The 21515-nt window shown below is 55.6% G+C and overlaps 6 protein-coding genes across 6 annotated transcripts; 2 read left to right on the top strand and 4 right to left on the bottom strand.

Moving 5' to 3' along the window:
• Positions 1-137: 137 nt before the first annotated feature.
• J4E79_005183 (uncharacterized protein) lies at positions 138-685 on the bottom strand (the record flags this gene model as incomplete). Its single annotated transcript, XM_049354061.1, has 2 exons — positions 138-409; positions 466-685. The coding sequence occupies 2 exons, from the start codon at positions 683-685 to the stop codon at positions 138-140; spliced, it is 492 nt and encodes a 163-aa protein (XP_049211681.1).
• Positions 686-1882: 1197 nt separating this feature from the next.
• CKB2 (casein kinase 2 regulatory subunit) lies at positions 1883-3070 on the top strand (the record flags this gene model as incomplete). The annotated part of the gene is made up of 3 exons (XM_049354060.1): positions 1883-1939; positions 2305-2550; positions 2606-3070. 3 exons carry the CDS (start codon positions 1883-1885, stop codon positions 3068-3070), a joined length of 768 nt encoding a protein of 255 aa, XP_049211680.1.
• A 693-nt stretch (positions 3071-3763) lies between these two features.
• On the bottom strand, positions 3764-11384 carry J4E79_005181 (uncharacterized protein; the record flags this gene model as incomplete). Its single annotated transcript, XM_049354059.1, has 3 exons — positions 3764-10090; positions 10144-10652; positions 11120-11384. 3 exons carry the CDS (start codon positions 11382-11384, stop codon positions 3764-3766), a joined length of 7101 nt encoding a protein of 2366 aa, XP_049211679.1.
• Positions 11385-13144: 1760 nt separating this feature from the next.
• Positions 13145-15598, bottom strand: J4E79_005180 (uncharacterized protein; the record flags this gene model as incomplete). The annotated part of the gene is made up of 2 exons (XM_049354058.1): positions 13145-14866; positions 14918-15598. The coding sequence occupies 2 exons, from the start codon at positions 15596-15598 to the stop codon at positions 13145-13147; spliced, it is 2403 nt and encodes an 800-aa protein (XP_049211678.1).
• Positions 15599-16477: 879 nt separating this feature from the next.
• J4E79_005179 (uncharacterized protein) lies at positions 16478-19147 on the bottom strand (the record flags this gene model as incomplete). The annotated part of the gene is made up of 1 exon (XM_049354057.1): positions 16478-19147. One exon carries the CDS (start codon positions 19145-19147, stop codon positions 16478-16480), a length of 2670 nt encoding a protein of 889 aa, XP_049211677.1.
• A 719-nt stretch (positions 19148-19866) lies between these two features.
• Positions 19867-21187, top strand: J4E79_005178 (uncharacterized protein; the record flags this gene model as incomplete). Its single annotated transcript, XM_049354056.1, has 2 exons — positions 19867-20656; positions 20706-21187. The coding sequence occupies 2 exons, from the start codon at positions 19867-19869 to the stop codon at positions 21185-21187; spliced, it is 1272 nt and encodes a 423-aa protein (XP_049211676.1).
• Between the last annotated feature and the right edge of the window lie 328 nt (positions 21188-21515).

The raw sequence follows: 21515 nt of genomic DNA, 5'->3' as shown, positions 1-21515 counted from the left end.
AACGTCAAACGCCATGCTATCAATACATCGACCTCGGGAGAGCTAGTCCGGTCGCGTGATAGTCTAACATTACGAGGCAGCCTGTATATCAACATATGTCCAGATACCATCAGGGCTTCTTTGACCTTGCTGGTCCTTCACATCTCATCTGTAGGTATATCCGAGACTCTCGGTAGACCTTCTAGTTGTTTCCCACATATCTTTGCGATATGTTCAATAGCCTGGTGTATGCATTCCACTTCCTCGCGTGTGCAACCGACTCGGAGACACCCACGTAGATGCCATTTCGTTGAAGGAACGAGGCCTTGGCACATGATCGCAGGCAAGATAACGAGCTCAGATTCGATGATATCGAGAGTGTTGTGATCGGCCAGGAACAGACCATAAGAAATGTCGGTCGAGAGCCACGCTACATAGCGCATTAGCCTCAAGATGGAGAGCAGCGGAGAGTCGTAGGGCACTCACGTATGTCTTTGTGTGAACCGAATGATGCCCATATTTTCTCATTATCATCGCCATAAAGCGTTTCAAGAACAGAGAGACCGCGTTTGTGGTTCGCTTTATCAGCTTTCCAATCCTTGCGGGTGAAACTGTGATCCTGATCTTCGGGCTTTTCTTGCTTCGCAAGAGACACAAAAGCTTCCATGACGACGGGAATGCCGTTGAGAATGATGCATTTGATCATGGCTTCTCTCATGCGCCGTACGAGACGTTGTCTCTCCGCAGACGTCTGATATGACGGCTGTGAGATGATGTAGTTGTAGAGAGGACCTATCAGCCCTGGCTGGCCGCTGGCGATAAGTGCTGCTGTCTATCAAACACGCGCATTGTCAACTTTAGAGTCTCTCCCGGAAAGATCGTACTCACAGTGAATAGATACCATCCATCCTTCCTCCATCTTTCCGGGAACCGCGATTCGGTATCTCTGAACAGACGGTCTGCGTCGATGGAAGGGTTCTGTCTACCATAAACAGCAGAAGTAGGCATGTACTCGACTATGGTAGATAGCTGGGAGCAGAACCTAGAAATAGGCTGGAGAGCGCTTGCGGCGGCACACATCGCGCACGTCGTGATAACGGGGTGATTGGTAAGACACCTGTCGCCAGTACAAATGGACGTGAGAGGCGGATATGGGATAGCACTTGCTGGTAAGCGTGACTAAGAGGAGAGGGTTCAATTATGAAGACCTGCTTCGAGGCCCCGAACTAAACGACCGAAACGAATTGTTCGCAGTATGATGGAAAGAATCACAGGCAAACTATATAACAAGGAAACAGAGTTCTTGGCTAACAAACAGACGGTCACGAATGCGAAGAAATAGCAGCGGAACCTTGGAACAGTGAATATTTTAGCCTAATGGCAAGTAAGATTCATGTAAGAATTGATGTGAGAGGATTACTGGCGTCGTACATCAAACTTTAAGCAAGTGACATCGGTGTACGAAATGTAGTAAGACATTGATTGACTTCGTGCAATCAATCTTTTAGGCACCTCACGTGCACGTACCTGCCCCGTAGCATGGTCTGGACCCAGGGACCTCTTCCGGAACAAGGCTTGAAGTCGAGACCGTCTCCTGTACGTAGATACTGGCACAGATGGTTGGCGACCCAGTAGACAGGGTTGGTGGGGAAGTCTGGGGTTGTCATGTTGATGGGACGCGGCCCAAGCGACTAGCGCGCCCGGAGCGGAGAAACAAGCAGTGGAGGTGGGATGCGACGACTGCCATCCCACTAGGTGGGCGCGCAATTCACTCCGCAACCGCGTCCCGACCCGAGCTTGCGCCTGATCGCACCGCCCCACCCCGCCGGTGGTCGCAGCCTACAAACAAGACATACGAACGCCCGAACCCCCTCGGACATCGTCGCCGAGAGCAAGCGCAAACATGGACGACTTCAACAGCGACACGGACAGCGACTACACAAGCTACTGGCGAGACTGGGTGAGTACCTGAACTCCATACATTACCAACACCGGTATTCTTTGATCGCTGGTCATGTCTCTACAAACCTTGGGGGCGTCGGGGTGGAACTATAGGTACCTCATGGCGTGGTATGCTCTGCCAGCCCTCCATTGCAGGGCGCGTCTGACCATGCGCCAGCGGTGACTGCGGCGAAGACGGCTATATCTCCACGCTGAGGTGCCTTCATTCATTCGAAGTCGACGAAGACTATACTATCTTCTCGGCCAAATGGGGCCCACTCATGCTCATGCAGAGCGAGTGGTGGTCCGACTGGTGGGAGGATCACGACAGCGTAGAAGAGCAGATGCAGCTATTTATTTCAACGCAGGCTAACAAACAATTAGTTCATATCCTCTCGAGGAAACGAATACTTCTGCGAGATTGACGAAGAATACCTCACCGATCGCTTCAACCTAACAGGCCTGAACACGGAAGTTCAGTACTACCAATATGCACTCGATCTCGTCACAGACGTGTTCGACTTCGACTGCGACGATGATATGCGGGAACAGATCGAGAAGTCGGCACGGCATCTCTATGGACTCGTACACGCACGATATATCGTCACTACCAGGGGCCTTGCCAAGATGGTACGTCAGGCGCTCACATCCTATCCCCCGCGCCCACGACTAACACTCTACCCAGCTTGAGAAGTTCAAGAAGTCAGACTTTGGCAAATGTCCTCGCGTAATGTGCGAATCGCAACCCCTCCTCCCCATGGGTCAATCCGACGTCCCGAACGCCTCCCCCGTAAAACTCTACTGCGCCCGCTGCGAAGACCTCTACAACCCCAAATCCTCCCGCCACGCCGTAATCGACGGTGCCTACTTCGGCACTTCCTTCCACAACATCCTCTTCCAAGTCTACCCTGCGATGCTGCCACCGAAATCGCAACGGCGGTACGAGCCCCGTGTTTTCGGCTTCAAAGTACACTCTGCAGCAGCGCTGGCGCGGTGGCAGGCAGACAAAAAGGATGAGATGAAAGATAGGCTCAAGACGCTTAAGATGGAGACTGGGTTTGAGGAAGAAGATGAGGATCTGGAAGATGACGAGGACGACGATGATATGGAGACTCAGGAAGGCGTTGAGGGGGCCGTTGTACAGCTGTGACAAATGGGCCTATAATGGCCGTTTCACTATTGTACAGATGGATGGGTGAGGGGTGGGAAGCATGTTTAGGAAGATGGAGGCACGAGTAGTTTATAGCATCCGAGAGGAACTAGCATGGGTTTGGCGATAGGCGTCATGGCTGGGTGTTAAAGCAGTATCTGATATACCAAACGACGATCAAACAATGCAGATTATGACTTGCATGATACCTGAAAGAGCCAAAGCTCACATGTACACTGGCAGGATTGATTTGCAGTTGCAACGATTGCTAGTATTGAAGAACTACTAAAAGAGAGGGGGTATCTATCTGACTTTCCTACACATTCCATCCACCCTCCTGTCCAGTGAATACCCACAGAAACCTAAACCAGGATATCACAGAAAGGCAGTGCCGCTGGAAGGTGCTAAAACAAGATAGAAGGATGTAACGAAGAAGATAAAGTAGTTCTCATGAAGTAAAGTAAGTAAGTAAAGTAGACAAGAAAAGATCGAGAGAACGAATCAAAAAGCGCCACGCAATGCTAATCAAGCAAGAGATCCAAACCACGCTGTCGCTTCGCTGTCATCATCCCAAAATACCAAACAGGCTCCACCAAGATAATCTTTCGTAAAACCCATATTACATCGTAAACCAAAAGTCCATCGTTAACCAAAAAGTTGTGAGCAAGAAGAAAAAGAGAAGAAGGGCGCGGCTTAGAACATCTTCTTAAACCAGCTTCCCCTCTTGACAGCCGGGGCACCGCCATCAACAGCCGGTCTGCCATCCCAAGTCCTAACAGGCGGCTCTTCATACGCAGGCACGTAGCTTGTGCGGCGGGACGCCCTCTTGCGCTCTCTGTCGTCGTCAACCGTCTTCATGCCTTCATAGTGTGTAGCCCGGCGACTGTGCTTGTGCGTCCTATCGCGGTCGCGCTCCTTGTCCTCTGCCTTCCGGCGCTCCGCACGTTCTTTATCGCGCTTGGGTCCCTTGCGGCCGGCGATGCGCAGGCGGATGTCTTCGTCTTGCGAAAAAGTTTCTTCGTCTTCCTCGGGGGTCTCGCGCGCGCCGGGGGCGGGGTCGAGGACGGTTTCGGAGATGGGGGGAGGGAGGGGTGGCTCGTTGGAGAGGGATTCCACCCACGACGAGGTCTTGTCGCCGCTCTTGTTGTTGCTGTACGGCATGTTTTCTTCCTCGTCGCGGGCCTGGCGCGAGCTGCGGTGTTTGCGGGCCCCGCCGTTGCGTTCGTCGAAGTAGTCGGTGATGGGCTCGCCGCTGGCTGCGACGGGGTATTCGGAGTTGCGTCTGGCGGCGCGGCGCTCTTCGTGACGACGGCGACGTTCTGCGTCTTCGTCTACGTGCACTGTTCGACGGCGTTCGGTCTTTGGGCGGGGCTCTTCGCGGTCCTTGTCTTTGCGGCGCGAAGAACGCTTCTCGCGCTCTCGTTCGTCGGAGGGCGGTTTGCGCTCGCCTCGTGCCTTCTTCCGCTCCTCCTTCTCGGCCATGCGACGCAGTTGTTCCTCGGCCTCCTGGTTGCGACGCTCCAACTCAGCCATCTGACGGGCCTTCTTCTCCGCAAGAGTCGCACGCTCGTTCTCGCGCTCACGTTCGCGACGGCGCTCTGCTTTGGCCTCTGCCTCTTCAAGCTCAGCGCGCCGGGCTCCTTTGTCTCCATCGCGTTTGGATCTACGCTCAGCTCGTCGAGCCTCTCGCTCAGCATCGTAGTCCTCAGGGGTGCCGTTTGCGCCTGACATCATAACGTCCTCAGGAGGTGGATGGCGCAGACTGCGGCGCTCGTGTCGCAGCCGCTTCGCCTCATCCTCTGTTGCGCCTCCGCGGGTTGTCGATCGCTTGCGATGTCTGCGCTCGTCTTCGGTCTCGTAGGCGGTCCGGCGGCGCTCGCGGGGTGCCTCTTCCGGCGCAGCCTTCTTGCGACCAAGGCCAAACATTCCCTTGAAGCCCTTCACAGCAGCAGCAGTACCTGCGACACCAGCAAGCGTGCCCATGGCATCCGAGTTGCCGCGCGCACGACGAGGTCGCTCCCGCTCACGTTCGCGGCGGGGCCGCTCAGCCTCAGCTGGGGCAGGGTCCAGGTCCATGGGGTCGACGACGATGGGATCGTCAGCGCTAGGCGGTGCAGTCAAGGGTTCAAGGGGTTGCGCAGAGTCGCGCTTGGATTTGCGACGCGATGGCTCTGGACGAGAAGCTGGGGGAGGAGACTCATCGTCAAGATCTTGGTCGTCGTCAATAGGATACGGGTCTGGAACAGCTGCCATAGGGTTAGCTTCGAATGTTTGCTTACGGCTGCGCCGGCCAATGACAGGCGCATCGTGCTTAGCGGGGAACGGCTCACCTCGACGGAAGCCCTTATCTCTGGCGTCCCGAGTGCTGGTCCTGCGCGACGAGCTTTTCATGCCCATGACCTTGGCGGCCTTTGAAGAGACCCTTGCGTCAGTATCTGTTTGTGGTGGCGACATCATAGCAGCGTCCTGGTCGATGGAGGGTCGGCGCGACGTCGTCTTGGGTGTGCGATGTGACTTTGATCGTGAAGGCGGGGGCGGAGCAACACCAAACATGGCACCTAGCCCAGTACCAGCGCGGGCCGTCTTGGACCGTGAAACCGTTGGCTTGGATGAGTGCACCTTGTCCGAGCCTGATGAGCGTGACTTGATGTCATTGTCCCGAGTGGACGAGGTTCGTACAGACTTTGTGCGATCGGGAAGGCCGGCGCCGTCTTCACCACCAGACACCCTTCTGGTCTTAGTCTTGGCCGCACCAAATAAGCCCCATCCTCCAGCGGCCGTGGTAGCGCTGCGACCTAGCTTGACACGCTCTTTTCTTGGAGATTCCGACGGGGGCTCAGGCGCAACTTCTGGAGGTGGTGTAGGAAGTTTTTCGGGAGCTTCCTCGTCGTCGTCCATGTCAGGGTCTGCCTCTTCAGGCGCTTCTTCGATAATGGGTTCTGGCTCGGGCTCTGGTTCTGGTTCTGGCTGACGTGTCCTTGTCTTGCTACTCTTCTTGGACTTCTTGAGTCTCCGCTCTTCCTTGGGGGTGAGTTTGACAGGCTCTGGCTCTGGCTCTGGCTCTGGCTCTGGCTCTGGCTCCGGTTCCGGTTCTGGTTCAGCTTCGGGTTCAGGCTCAGGTTCAGCTTGCGGCTCAGGCTCAGGCTCAGGTTCCTCGACGATTGCTTCTGGCTCAGGAGGCGGCGGCGGCGGCGGGTCATCGAAACTGAACCCTCTCGATTTGCTGCTCTTCTTCGTCTTCTTCAACTTCTTCAGCTCCGAAAGAATAGAAGGTCCAGGCACCGGTGCTGGTTCAGGCTCAGGTTCCGGTTCGGCGGCTGGTTCAGGTTCAGGCTCTGGTTCCGGCTCTTCTGGCGGCGCTGCGTCCTCTGCGTCATGGAAGTCCATCGTATCGCCCTCGTCGTCAGGGAATGCACCAGGTGCAGGAGGGGATCTCTCGGCAGGTACTTCAGGCTCTGGATCGGGTTCAGGAATCACAATAGGAGCTTCGACTAACTTCCCAGCCTTCTTTAACTTCTTCAGCCGTTTCTCCTCCTTGAGTTTCTCCTCTTCCAGCTTCTTCTTTTCCTTGGAGGACAGCTTCTTCTTGGGCTTTTCAACGACGACCACCTCTGGCTCTGGCTCAGGTTCTGGCTCTGGAGGGGCCTCTTCAACCTCTGGCTCTGGGGCTGGTTCCGGCTCTGGCTCTGGTTCCACATGCCGATGCTTCTTGGACTTTTTGAGCCTTCGCTCCTCCTTGGGGGTGAGTTTGACAGGCTCTGGTTCAGGCTCCGGCTCCGGCTCTGGTTCAGCTTCTGGCTCTGGCTCCGGCTCCGGCTCAGGTTCCTCGACCTCGGGTTCTGGCTCCGGCTCTGGCTCGGGTTCTGGTTCGTCCCAGATGCTGGGCTTTGGTGCTTCAGGCTTGGTCTTGCGCAGAGAGATACCCCACGCACTGCCCCAACCGCTAGCTGCTTCCTTCTCCTCCTTCCTGGTAGGCTTTTCGAGCTCGGCCAAGAGATCACCTGCGTCTTCATCCTTGATCAGATCGAACAGTTCGTCGTCATTCGTAGGCTCGGCGGGTGGGGGCGGCGGAGGCGGTGGAAGTTCTTCAACAACGCCTCTCTTCTTTTTCTTCTTCTTTTCTTTCGGGGCTGGTTCAGGCTCGAGTACCATATCCTGCTCAGCAGCAATACGAGCAAACTCGGCCTCTTCCGCCTCCTTCGCAACCCTCTCCGCCTCGGCGGCTTCAGCGGCCTCGGCCTCGGCCGCGGCAGCTGCTTCAGCTTCAGCAGCTTCTCTGGCTTCACGCTCCAGCCGTTCTTTTTCTTCAGCCGCCTTCTTCTCCTTGGCCTCCCGCTCACGCTTCGCCTTGCTCGACTCCTTTTTCTTCCCTAAGCCAAACATGCCCCATCCGGAACTTGCTTTAGCTTCTTCCTCAGCTATGCGACGCGCTTCTTCCTCTTCTGCAGCTATGCGAGCTCTCTCAGCCTCCTCAGCTTCGATGCGGAGTCGTTCTTCTTCAGCAGCACGCTCAGCTTCTTCTGCTTCGATACGCTCCTGCTCTTCACGCTCGATGCGCTCCTGTTCTAGGCGCTCCTCTTCTTCGCGCTGAAGACGTTCCTGTTCTTCTTGCTCGAGACGCTCCTTCTCTGCTTGTTCGGCAGCTTCTTTCGCCAAGCGTTCTTCCTCCTCTTTCTTCTCGCGGGCTCTTCTCTCCCTTGGGGTTTCCGTCTTCTTCTTTGAAGAGCCCCAAATGCTGGCGCCCCAACCTGCCAGTTTTGAGGCTGCTGACTCCTCTTCTTTCCTCTTCCTCTCTTCCTCTTCCTCTGCCAATATACGTGCCGCCTCAGCTTCTTCGGCCTCAATACGCGCCTGTTCAGCCGCCGCCTCTTCAGCTTCGCGGGCCAGGCGCTCTTCCTCCTCTTTCTCAGCAGCCTCTTTCTCCAGACGCTCCTGCTCTTCTCGTTCCTTCCTCTCCTTCCTCTCTCGCACTCTTTTTTCTGTAGGCGTTTCGTTCTTCGGCTTCTTGGAGCCGCTGAGAGAGCCCCAGATGCTGCTCGACTTCGACTCTTTCTCTTTCTTGCTCTTCTTTTTCTCCTCGACTGGCGCTGGAGCTTCTTCCACTACTGGTTCTGGCTCAGGGGGCGGTGGCGGTGGGTCGTCGAGCGAGATAAGATCCTCGAAAGTATCGTTTGTCGATTTTGGCGGAGAGCTCTCGGGTTCGAATTTGCTGAGCAGACTACTGACAGTCTTACTCTTCTTCTTCTTGGTGACAGTAGCAGGAGCACCCCAGATGTCTTCGTCTTCGGCCGGTGGAGGCGCTTCGATTTCTTTCGGCGCCGGAAACTCTGACTCGAATTCTCCCGGCGGTGTCGGCACGTTCGGTGGAACTAGGCCCTTCTTGCTCTTCTTTGACTTCTTGCCGATGTTGAAGGCTGCGCTTCCCCAAGGATCATCCTCGTCGGGTTTCTGAACGGGTGTACTGGTATCCTCGATGACTTCTTCTGGTGCATCCTTCTTTGGGTCCTTGTTCTTCTTCTTGCTCCAAGATGGCGCGCCCCAATCGTCGGATTCGTCTTCCTTGGGCTCTTCGACGTCTTCGGGCTGGTGAACGGAAGCGAGTTCTTCGATGATGGGCTCTGGGCTAGGTGCGGGAAGCGAGTCCAGTTCGACGGATTTACTGCTCTTCTTCTTCTTCTTTCCTCCGCCCCATATCGAACTCAGGCCCCAGTCGGTGCCCTTTTCGTCCTCTTGTGCCGGCTCAGGCTCCGGTTCCGGTGGTGGCGGCGGCTCTTCGATGACAGGTTCGATAAGCACACCCTTCTTGCTCTTCTTCATTTTCTTGACAGCAGCAGGGGGTGTTGAGCCCCAATCATCCCACGGATCAACTGGTCTCTCCTCAACCGGGGCGGGCTCAGACTCAGCTTCAGGCTCAGGAGGGGGTGGTGGCGGTGGCGGGATTTCTTCCTCTGCACCTTTCTTGCCCTTCTTCTTCTTCTTGGTAGTTGTCGGAGCTGCACCACCCCAATCACCCCAGGTGTCGTCTTTCTGCTTAGCCTTCTCGGCTTCAGCAGCAGCAGCGGCGGCTTCCTCTTCCTCCATCTTCTTCAGCTCGGCTTCCTCCTCTTCTAAGCGTATGCGTTCTGCCTCTTCCTCTTCCTGCCGCCTGATCTCAGCAGCTTCCTCCTCCTCTTTCGCGCGCTTGGCATCTTCTTCCTCTTTCTGCTTAGCCTCTTTGTCCAACTTGGTTTTGAGCTTCTTCGCCTGCGACTTGCTGAGTCCTGCGTAAGGATCCACGACCGGCTCTGGTTCTTTCGGGGGCTCCGGCTCTGGCTCTGGCTCAGGTACCGGTTCAGGTTCGGCTTCCGGCTCGGGAGGTGGAGGTTCTTCCTTGGCTCCCTTCTTACCTTTCTTCTTCTTGGTGCCAGCAGCAGCAGCCGCTCCCCAACCACCACCCCATGGGTCCTCCTCTTTGGCAGGCGATGGCTCAGCCTCGACGACTGGTTCTGGTTCTGGCTCAGGTGGCGGGGGCTCTTCTTCAATTGCGCCCTTCTTCTTTTTCTTCTTGTCCTTGGTGGCGCCAAAGCTGAATGCACCCCATGAATCGTCTTCCTCTTTCTTCTCAGGCTCTGGCGGCGGCGGAGGTACCTCTGGCACACTGTCATCAATCAGAGCCCCTTTCTTGCTCTTCTTCTTGGTTTTGGAAGCGAGTAAACCGCCCCAGCCATCATCATCAGCAGGTTTGTCCTCAGCCGGGGGACTCTTGAACGCGTCAAAATCGAAATCGAATCCGTCCTCCTTCTTCTTTTTATCTGAGCCCCAAGGGTTGTCGCCTTCTGCAGTCGCGTCTTTGTTCGATGAGCCCCAGCCGGAGGTCCAGTTGCCAAGCCCGGGAAGTCCAAATCCAGATTTTGATGCGCCCGTGTCACTGAAATTCATGTCAATCTTTGGCGCACTTGCTTCGTCCAGGTTAATATCGTCGAATGTTGTCGGCGGTTCCGCTGGAGGATCAGGAGGAGGCGGGGGTGCGGGCTCGGCCGTCTATCGTGAGTTAGCGTGCTGCTATGTGTAACTAAAAAGCCGAAATGACACACCTTCCCCTTTTTGCCCTTCTTCTTCTTGCCGGGAGCGGCCGCACCAAACGAGGCCCAGTCATCTGCTGCTGGCTCCTTTCCCCAACTCAAGTCAGCTGTAGCTTTTAGTATCGATGGTTTCGCTGCGGCTGCAGCTGCCGCTTCTTCCTCTTCCTTCTTCTTGCGCTCGGCCTCTTCTTCAGCCTCCTTTGCCAGACGCTCTTCCTCCTCTTTCGCCAACCGCTCCTCTTCCTCCTTTTGCAGGCGCTCTTCCTCCTCCTTTTGCAAACGCTCCTCCTCCTCTTTCTTCAAGCGCTCCTCTTCCTCCTTCTCCTTCTTGGTCTTTTTCTTCCCCTTATCCCCGTCGCCACCATCGCCTCCAGCCCCGCTATCTGCAGGCGGGTCACCCCCACCATCGCCACCACCAGCGGCTTCGTCTTCCTTCTTGCCTTCGTCTGCTGGTGTAGCTGCAGCTGCAGGTTTAGCCTTGGCCGCTGCCTTGGCCTTCTTCTTCGCGTGCGATTTGATGCCTGTCTCACTGTAGCCAAAATCGATGTCCACATATGGAGATTTCACATCAAGGAAGAATGAAGTTGTTGGAGACGAAGCATTGCGTTTGCGCAAACCATTTCGAACACTAGAACGTGATGATGCGCGGAAAGAAGGAAACGGTAAGTAATCAGGCGTTTTTGCATAGGCTAGCGCATCGGTGGATGTATAGTCTGGGGGCATATCTGCAATAGATTCATCGTACGAGGGTGGTGGGGATCCATAATTTCGTGGGGCTGGACTCCATGACTCCGGGAAGGACTCGAGGGTTGATGGAGGAAACCGCGACCGCTGGGTCATGGGATTAGGCCGCTGAATAGTTGTTAGAAGTTGAACCAGGAGTTAAACAATGCGGAAAGCAGTTGGCAGGGAGCGTGGGTAATCGTGCACCAAACATGGGCAAGAGACCAAACAAAGCAGTGTCGTCGTACCGAGATAAAACCTCTACTCGAACTCTTGTGACCAGCACTGGGGCATTCCAGCCGATCCAGCGCCTGGTACATGTCCGCTATCAACTCAGCAATGGGCCAGTCATTCTCAGACTCCCATGCTGATGTGTTTCCGGCGGTGTAGCTGCAAACATCCTCGGATTGCATGTTCCGACTCTTTCTGTCCCAACCCTGTTCAGCCGATCCAGTCCTCGAAAGCGGCAGGGTCCTTGGTCTCGCAGATGGCGCGGCGGCGACGGCGCGACGAGAGCTGACAGGAGACATTGTGCGAGTGTGAGACGCGCAAATAGAAGGAGCAGGGCGGAGGTAGGCACATGAGCGCTCGTGCGAAACCGCGAGCGTGGAGCGGCGAGGTTGCAATTGCGCGGGCGGCAGGTGTTTTCGTATACGGTACGGGGGCGGGCTGGTGCAGCGTGACTTCCTTCGCGGTGCTGGTCTGCTGCTGCAGGGTCTCGATGCGGCGAGCTCTAGTAGTACACGAGGGCAGGAATGCGGCCCTCAACAGGTGACGATGGTGATGCAATCCGTCGCAGATTACACGGGCCAAATATTAGAACTCCAAGACGCGGCGATCGGCACAGGTCGAATAAGACAGTCGCGGTCGCAGCAGGTACAGAGTGCACGGAGTATGCAGGAGACGGGCGCCGCGCAGATTCAGATTCAGTGAGCGTCAGAGGCGAAAGCAGGGGAGCAGGCGTCGCGAGTGGTCACAAGGACTGTGTGGTGTGTATGGATGTGTTTCCGCAACGCCAATCGTTATCGGGGTCGAATAGGCTTTAGTCGTTGCGCGCACCAAGCCGGTTGGAGCTTGCGGTTCGTTTCATCCACCTTCGTCACACACGCGCCCGGACCAGCCGCAGGCGAGATGTCGAAAAATGAGGGGTGGCTCGTCGAGGGGTATGCGGCCGGAGCTGTGGGCGGCGGCGGGTGCTGAGCAGAGGGTTGGCCCAGCTATCGTGAGATGTGTCGATGCGATCAGACGCAGGGAAACGTCGATGCGCGGTGCGGGCGGCAGGTTGGAGTTATTCCGCTGGGCAAAATTTTAGGGTTAGAGCCGGGGCGCATTGCATGAGCCTGTCGTGTGGATAATTCAATGTTGTGCTTCAGTTCAGCGCATGGCCCTCCGGAACCATCCCTCTCTGTCTAGCACGCCCCCAGCCACGCCGCGGTGGGCCAATTGCGGAGGCTCTAGTGGGTATCCGTGCTGTTGGCAGCCTTCAGTTGCAGTGGTTACCACGGCCGACGCCTACACCGCCAGTCCAGCGTTGCCGTGCGCGATCCAATCGTAGCGCGCTGCCGGCACACATCGCGCTCCATCGCTGAGCGCGGCAAACCTGCACGCGTCGCAGACGTGCATTAGGCCTGCCGTCGCTCCTCGTTGTCCACGATGGTACATGAACAACGCACAGCAGACTGTATTTTGCATGCATGCAGTGGCTTCGTGACGGTGTTTGGTGGGGCGCTCTCCCCAAACTTGGAGGCAATCCTCCCATGGATCTAGGTTCGTGACAGCCTCGGGAGGGGTAAATCTCGCGCCGACTCCACCCCGTCGTTCCACCGTCTTCTGACGGCTTTCTAGACACGGGCGCTGGCATGACTTTGACACTCGGTCAGGCCCAACGTGCTGGGTTGGTAGATCGGTAGATTGGTTCTCGCAGCCCTACGTACATGGATGACGGGCATGTTAGATTCTAGAGCTAAGAAGTACTTGCAAACGCGTGAACAAAAAACGTGTCCACATACACCGGAGTCCTGTGACCCCGCCGCTGCCTCCCGGGTATCAATACACATAAGAGAAATTATCTATAGTTCCAAAGTCGTGACCTCCTACAAAAAATGATACTGCAAATCTGCCAAAGCAAAGGAAATGGTGAAGTCGAAAAGAAAGTGGGGAATGTCCCAAATTACACATGATAGGGAGTAAGCTCGTAAAAGGTGGAAACGAGTGACGCTAAACCGCTACAGTCGAGTTAGACATTACCGTAAGTCTGAGAAAGGAAAGTTCGAGGGCTAACTGCGGAGCATTAGAAGGACTGGTCATCGGCACCATCCTCGCCCTCGCCATTAAGTATTTTGCGGGCTTCGTCAAGTCTTCGTCGCCATGCCTTGCGTTCGTAGGCATCGCCGTAGGTGTGCTGCAGGTTGGAGCACACGTTCTGGATACTCGCAGCAAGGCCGTATATGAGCTGCGTCTCTTCCTCGCTGAGTGCCACCCGTGGCTCGTCTCTGGAGCCTTCTGTAAGGATGGAGTATATCCTCGAGGTTTGGAGTCCGCTGGCGAGCTCTCCGGGTGAAGACGAGCCACGCGATAGTGACCTCTGCGATGGAGAGGAGCCATTGGCGCGTCGCATGTTGATTGCTGAATCAGAACGCAGAGAGAGGAGGCCGTTCTGTGTCCCTGGGCGCGAGACAGATCGGTTCTGGTTGGATAGTATCTGCTGAGAGAACTGATCCATCTGCTCGTTCTCTTCCTCTTCGTCGTCGTTCTGTTCTTCAGCTGCAGTCGCGAACGTGGCTACGGTGGAGACTGAGTCAACGCTGGGATTCCGCTGATGGAATGACGCTCTCTTCTCGCCAATGCCGAGTTCATCCGTTGTCTGGACAGCTGTCACGGGCCGCGTAGTTGCGGCAGAGGAGCCCGAACTAGTACTCGATCGGCGATCTTCCACGCTGTAGGTGCCCATTGCACTGTGCAAGAAGAAGGTCTCGTAGTCGAACGCATCTACACGGTCCTCGTGTCGCTCAGTGGTAGGCATCTCGTAGACGGCGTCCTCGTATACACTCTCCGGGTCGGGGACGTCATCTCCACTGACCGAGACGAAGTCTGACTCCTCTGTCTCGTCCGCATCTTCGTCTTCATATGCTTCCGGATCGTTTGATTCAGCCTCGGCCTGGTCGTATGGTTGGACAGAGTACGCGTGTCCGTTGGTCCCGTTTAGTTTGCTGAAGTGCGTCACTAGCTTCTCGCCGTGCTTCTGGGAGTTGGTGGTAGTGGCGGTCAAGGGTCGCTCCTGTTCTTCGTACGGGTCTGTCGTAATGCCCAAGCCAGCGTTTGTCGGTGTGCTTCTTGGATGCCATGTGTCAGAAGACGTAAAGGGGCTCGGTGCGCGTAGGCTCTGTATGCTTCTGCGTCGGAGGTGGTCTTCTTGCGCCTTGAGCTTCAAACTAGAGATTCTACCCTTGAGATCGTTCATCTGGTCGCGGAGACCACTGGCTGCAGATGTGGAGCGATGCACCCTCTGTCCATCCTCATCCTCCGGCAAAGTCTCCAGTGCAGTTGGGGATCGTGAGCTCCTCGAGGCGGATCTTGCAGCATACTCGCGTTCACTGCTGTTCCATGTCGAGCGAGGATTGCGGAGATGTTCCACGCTTCGAGACTCCTTGATGGGGAAACGCCCCTGGCCGTAGCTTTCAGGCGACCATGGACCGCTGGTATGGCCGAATGCACTCGATGCGCGCTTGTTGGATGTAGTCCGGGTCAGGTACGAGTAGGAAGGCGTGAAAGGGAGTGGCACCGATGTTTCGCTCAAACCACGTGCATGGCTGGGGCTACCGTTCGGGGTGAGGAGTGACTGGCGATAAGAGTTGATGCGCGGAGGAATCGGGCCCATGCCAGCATACAGTCGTCGGTCTCGGTCGCGACTGGCCGCTATATGCGAGGTCAAGTCAGAGGATGTGTTTCTCGAGTGGAACGTGGGTGAGACGACCAGTGACTCTCGCGCACCACGGAGGTTTCCTTCCATGACCTGTTCCCGTTAGCAATCGTCCGATGTGTGGCAGCATCAAGAGGCGCATACGTTCAGCCGCTTCTTCGCATTGGCCAGGATTATCTCTGCCCTCCTACTCAGTGCAGCCGACGAGTACGGGTCGTCTTCGTCGTCACTGCCGCTGGTGCGGTCCTCGTGCCACCGCTCGCTGCCCATGCCGTTGCCGGCGTCGCTGTCCCGGGTGTGGTGGTTGCGCTTTTCTTGCTCCTCGAGATCCACGCCGCTGTCCTCAAAGTTGTCGTGGCTGTCGAACCCCGGCCAGTGCTCAAAGTCCTCGCTGAACACGGAGCTGGAAGTAGGGCTGATCTTGTGCTGATCTTGCCCGTGCCACGTGCTGGGTGAGTGGCGGCTCAGGGCATTCTGGATGGTGGGCGACGAAGCGAGGGCATCGTCACGGGCAGGCACACTCTTAGTAGGCGCGTCTGAGTCGGGCATGTTGCGCAGCGTGGAGCGCGAGGACTGTGCTGATAGGGACGGGGATTTCGTCTGTTGCGAGGCGCGGCGCCGGCCCTGCGGTGCGGAACTTAATCTGACTCGGCTGGAGTTTGCGTGCCTATAGAGGTCGGACGGCGAGGGCGGGCGCTCAGCAACGGGCGGAGAGGCAGCGCGCTCGAAATCGGCCTCGAACGAGGGGAGGATCATGCCCGCATCGCTGAGGGTTGGCGAGCGCTGTCCATGGGGCGCAGGACGGGAAGCTGCAGCGACAGCCATGGCTACTGCAGTTGTCCAAATGGGTCGGCTACCTTAGCTTGGCTGCAGTACTGAGCATGTTCGGGGTCCGAGGTTTGGCGACGCGAGCTTCCTGTGTGATCCAAGTCGGGCAGTGTAAGGGCAGGGAAATCAGGACTCGAGAAGTGAGAGACACCAGGCGCGTCTCTCTGATTTTCATAATTTCAGCGTGATTAGGCCTTTGGACACACGGCTGCATGGACCAGCCGGCAACTGGAGGCGTCTTTAGGGGCATAGGCTAAGGGCCGACTGTTGGTGATCCCCGGCAAATTACCATCGCGGCCACGGGTGCGCTGCGCTGTGAGTGGCCGTCTCTCCTATCCGGCGTGGGCCCAAGTCGTCTACTGCAAGGGACGCCGGCTCTAATATACGCTATAGCGACGATCCCTGGTTCCTCACGGCGCGGGTACCTGTCGCCTCACACGATCACACTATGGCATCGCGTCGCGGGCACATGCAATTCCCCGAAAGAAACACTGTGGAACGCTTCACGGACACGATACGCAGACACGCGAAAGAATTCCTCTTTCGTTCCATGGTCGCCCAGACCAGCCATCGTCACCGCAGGCGTGCGCTGACCACGGGCTTGTCCTCTTCAAGTAAGCATAGTCTGCACTCTATGGGGACACGGCGACCTGAGCTTGGAACGTGTGTGATAGCATATATTTGAGCTTACTGCGCTGTGCTGGCCTCTTAGTAATTACCCAGGGGAATCGTGAACCGTGTAACTACACCATCGTCTCGTACGCCAACGCAAATTCCAGAATGCTGTACACGCCGCCCAATGCTCCGATGCATGCCAATCAATCGTATGCTCGCTAATTCAGTGCCATCAATATGTAACGATCTCACGTAAGTATATCAAAATCCATCATCATCGTCGTTCCATCCCAAGGCATCGTATATCGATGGCTCAGCATCATGCTTGTTTACGAATGCGAGCGCGATCGGTGCAACCTTATTCGCTGTTGCAGACGCGGGCTTGGTAGGTGTGGCAGCAATCGCAGCAGGTGCGAATTGGGCGTCATTAGGAGGCGGACTACCTGTAGGTTTGACAGGAGTTTCGAACACGTGTGATTGTGCAGAACCCCTGCCGTCAGAAGAAGACGCCGCCGCCTTCAATGGGGTTGCAAAGATCTTCCTCCTAACCGAGTCTGTAGAGAATGGTAGGCTGTTTGGCGCCTTGGACGGTGTCTCGGCAATACCGGACTGCGCTAGACTTCGAGCCGTCGAGTGGCGATGGCCCGTTGCCGGCACCATTGTAGCTGGTGGGCGGACTCCAGAGGACGGCACGCAGAACTCGCTGGAGGGGGGCGCTTCCGCCCCGGGAGGTCTAACGAACGGATCGTAGTGATGGTGGGTTGGCGTCTGCTCAACCAAATTCTTCGTCCTCCGCCCAGCCCGGGGTGTCGCTGACACCTGAACGTCTCTGATGGTCTTCCTCACAGTGACTGTTGGCTTTCTCGACTGTTTGGGCAAACCGAGACCACGTTGCTCGATGTCGGCAATGTAGCCACCAGCAGCTAGTCCACGGTTGGGCTTCTTCAAAGCTAAAATAGCCTCTTGAAGATCTTCCTCCACACGTTGCTTGTGCTTTATCTTAGCTGATGCAGCAGCCGAAGGCTCCGCGAGATCGATTTGACGACCCTGCAGATGTCGGATCTGGGACATGGATTGCCGAGCGCTTTTAGATGGACTGCGTCGGAAAGGTATGGCTGAGAGAGGTACCTCGCTGCCTTCTCGTTTGATGCCATCTAACAGCGCGGAATCAGTCGCAGATCGGCTTAGGGACGGTGTTATTCGCTCAGCCGTCCGTCCCGTGTTGTCGGTAGCGACCCGGGCCAGTGATCGCCGTGACTTCTTTGCCTCGGGTTCCTTCGAACTGCCGGATTTGCGTGAGGTGAGTGGTGGCCTGCCAGCTTTGCGTTTTGTCGGTAAGCTATGTGTGGGCCCACCCAGCTTCTTATTCACCATGAGCGCCTGTTCTGGTAAACGGTTGATGTAGAAGGGGATAATGACTTCGACGCAGAAGCTGTGCAGGCGATCGTTCGAATTATTTCGTCCAGATCCATCGGGTCCGTCGTGTTGTCGTGACGGCTTTTCATCAAAATCTAGTATACCTAGTTCTTCCGTAGCATGCCAGATGCAAAGCTTGTCCAGCAGCAGATCGAGTTGCAGGTTGATGTCATCAAGTTTGTTCTTGCGCTTCTTCGGCATCGGCTGCTCGGTCTGGGCTTGACTTCCGTCTGCGGTGGCTTGTTGCTCTGGTGGTTTTTGTGTGGAGAGCGTCTCTAGTGCAACGATTTCGAGCATGAGAATCAGTTGCGCAAGCGTCTCGCGAACCCGCAAATCTCCAATGCGCCTCTTGATACGCTGGTCTAGAGTCTCTGGAGCCGTACTGTCGCCACTTGGCAATTCCGACTGCCACCACTTCCTGACGAATGCCTCCTCCTGTGGGTATACACCCTCCCGATTGAGTTTCATCTTTTTCTTCGACTTCTTCGGCTTGCTGACACTCGGGGCGTGCTCATCATCCGAGTAGCTTCCGGGTGGCATCTCTTTAATCAAAGATGGTAGTTTTTCGTGGTACTTCTTCTCGCTGGCCTTTGGACTTAGCAGCATAGTTCTTAAGAATGTGACAAGTTCGTGTGTAGGCGGGGCTCCTTCTTCGGCTGAAGTAAACGTGTTCCGGATTCGAGTGATTGGGCCCTTCGCTAGGTATGCCAGTGAGGTTTTGGACATGTAAATTGCATCCAAGTATTGTTGGACGAGCGAGGCAAGTTGCTCTTGTGGCGATGGCGCGTCCGGCATGGGTTCTAGAGGGAGTTCCGTGGAAATCGTATCCAGATATTCGCTCCTCGGGGCTTCTAAAGCCAGGTCCGGTTGGTGTGCATGCTCCCTCTTTATCTCTGGTTGTAACTTGGGTCGCATCATCGTCATTCGCGCTCGTCTGGGTGGCAGGTCCACAGTGTGTGTCTCCACAGCGGCCTGTTGCCACCATTCTCCGTGTACGGCCGCATTCGTCTCTGGTCCTGGGCGTGTTTGCAGCCTCTGAAGATTTCTGGGGTCCCACAAGTCTGTGACATCTTTCTCTTTGAGCCAGCCCGCAAGCTTGCAGATACTGTAGACGCGTGGCTTCACTCGCTCTATGGCGTATAGTAGATTCTTCGCCTCGAAGCGTGCGACGAGTATTTTGGGGCCAGCATAGTCTTGGCTGTCGCATTCTCCATCTTCCAGTATATCGATATGTGCGGCGAAGAGGCTGTTCGGAGCGAAGTTCTCGTCGGCGGAGATGTCGAGGAAGGTCAGAGGCAGCTGGGAACGTCCAATTACTCGTACGGGTCTGAAGGTGGTGGGCTTATTTTTGTACGGTGAGCCAGAGTGCTCTCTGATCGTGAACGGCTTGGTGAAGGCTCCGAGACCGCAGAGAGAGTCTCTTGTCTGCTTCGAGGGCAACTGGGCCTTGGATTCGTCGCGTTTGGCGGCTAGTCGTAACAACTGCGTGGGCGTCTCAGAGGCTGAATGTAGCATTGTCTTCGTTTGCAATGCGTAGGTGGACATCGGAACTACGCATGGCTATCCGTGTCGTTTGTTGTGAGTGCTGGCGGTGCCTTCCTTAGCAGACGCGTTTCGGCAGTCGCGAATCACGAAGGGTCGTGCGCCCTCTCCTTCCGCGCCAAAACGTCATTCCCGCACCATCATCTCGATCGATCAGCCCGCGACTAGTTTTAGGACGATCCGGTTGTCATTTCATCACCAAGCGTTGTTTTAACTTTCCGATGTTCTGCTGCTGGGCTTGAGGACTAATTGCCTGCATCGACAAAGATGGAAACCCGATGGCACGCGTTCACAACCGCGTGCAATGCTTACACGTGTACATGCCTATCAGCATTAATCAATGTATTGCGACATGCAGCGTACATTATCCCCGGGAAGCCAGGTACCCCTCTTTATCCTCATGGATTACCTGGACTTTACCATGTCTCCAAGCGGTTGGTAACCAATAGATACGTAGCTCACGCGGAGGTCATAGTTTCCCTCGGGCCCCTCAACAGACGGACGCGGGAAGGAACCATGGGACCTCTAAACGTTATTTCAGTGAAGCTCCTCGACTTCTTTCATCTCTGGGCGTAAGACTTCACGTTTGACTGACACAACTGTGAGAACAACAGCCCGCTACAATTTCCCAACATAGCCTCAGAAACCCTGCAGCCTCTGAGACGTCCCGAGGTCGTTGTTGTACTGTCCAGATGAGATTCATAGCACTGGCGTTGGGATTTGCTCCCATCTCATTGGCATCAGACTATTTTGAGGTATCATCAGGAGACTATCATCCCTTCGCTCCCGGTTATACCATTGGTGCCTATCCCCAAGACTTCACACTCGTTGGCCCTCCTCTACAACCTATCCACGACTCCCAAAAGCCCTCCACCGGTCTGGCCGTCGATTCCGCGCACAACCTCTACCTGACTTATCCTCGCAACTCAGGCCAAACACCAAGCAATGTGGTTGTTTGCACATCGTACAACGACGAAGAACCATGGCCGAATGCAGCTATCCAGAACTGCACCGCCGGTCAGGATCCGGCAACCTGCTTCATCAACGTTCAGAACATTGTTCTCGACGACCGGGGAAGGCTGTGGGTGGTTGACAGCGGAATTCCAGCCAACGCCAGCCCAGACACCAATGCGCTGTTTGGAGGCGCAAAGCTCATGAGCTTCAATGAGACGACGGCAGAGCATCTTCAGACCTATGTGATACCCCAGGATCTATTGTCGCATCGGATGAATATGAACGACATGCGTGTCAATACGACTTTGGGTGGACGAGAAGGATATGCTTTCATCACTGATGCTAGCAAGAACAGCTCGTTACTAGCGGTGGATCTCGAGAACGGCAATGCGGTACGCAGACTGTGCAATACGAGTGTTGTTCGAGCAGACGAGAAGTACGTCGGTTCATATGGCGGCGAGCTCATCTACACCTGGAATGGCACACAAAAAGGTCATCTCACGACTGCCGCAGATGGCATCGCCTTGGGTACGTAAAATTGAGCTGATGTGTGCTCATGTTACTGACGGAACCATAGCATCCGGCAACTTCTACTGGGGCGTTCTAGCCTCTCGTCGCTTTTATTACATCTCTCAGGAGATTCTAGTCGACCAAAGTTTGACAGACACTGAGGTCCTTGCCGCCGTACAGAATCCAGGCCAATGCGGTTCCGAGCAAGCTGGCTTTACCGCTGACGATCGCGGCCGAGTATACATCGCAGCGAGTGAACAGAACGCGATATACTACGTCGATACGCTGGAGTCTGAAACCAACATGACAGTCAACGGCAATGCGCCTGGAGGATCTGGTCTCATTCCACCGAACGACTATGTAGTAAAGACGTTGGTGAGGAACGCGATGATACAACATGCCGATTCTATGGCTATCTTGGATGGATGGCTGTACTTCAACACCAATCAGTTGACACTAGGTCCTGGGTTCCAGTACAACAACACAGATAAGAGGAGAGGCCCTTTCCGTAGTTTCAGGCTGTGGATCGGGAGGGGGCCAGCGGTGTAGCACGTATACTTGTACGTGCTGTAGCAATCTAAGGTCGATGCAGTTGTAGCCGTAGCCATACACTGAAGCTCCTGTATGTTGCATAAGGAACAGCTTAGATGAAGGTCGTTATCGTTGCGTACAAGCTCACACCTCGTGATGTTCAGATAGTTCATGGCTGCTGGAGGAGTCTACTCATCAAGGTGTGTATTTAGTGCCTCCTCGTCAAAGATTCGTGAGGACCAGAGACGGCACTTCATGATAACAATCTTCTGATCTCATGCACCTGCAAAATAACAGTCATTCCAAAAGTGAGACTAAGTGCCGTTGTACCCACGAGATTGTGCAC

This window comes from Alternaria viburni (genome assembly GCF_023758015.1).
Source record: "Alternaria viburni strain BMP 2772 chromosome Unknown scaffold_9, whole genome shotgun sequence".
Classification (NCBI taxonomy): Eukaryota; Fungi; Ascomycota; class Dothideomycetes; order Pleosporales; family Pleosporaceae; genus Alternaria; species Alternaria viburni.
The sequence above is the reverse complement of the archived record's forward strand: the minus strand, read 5'-3'. Positions and strand labels throughout refer to the sequence as shown.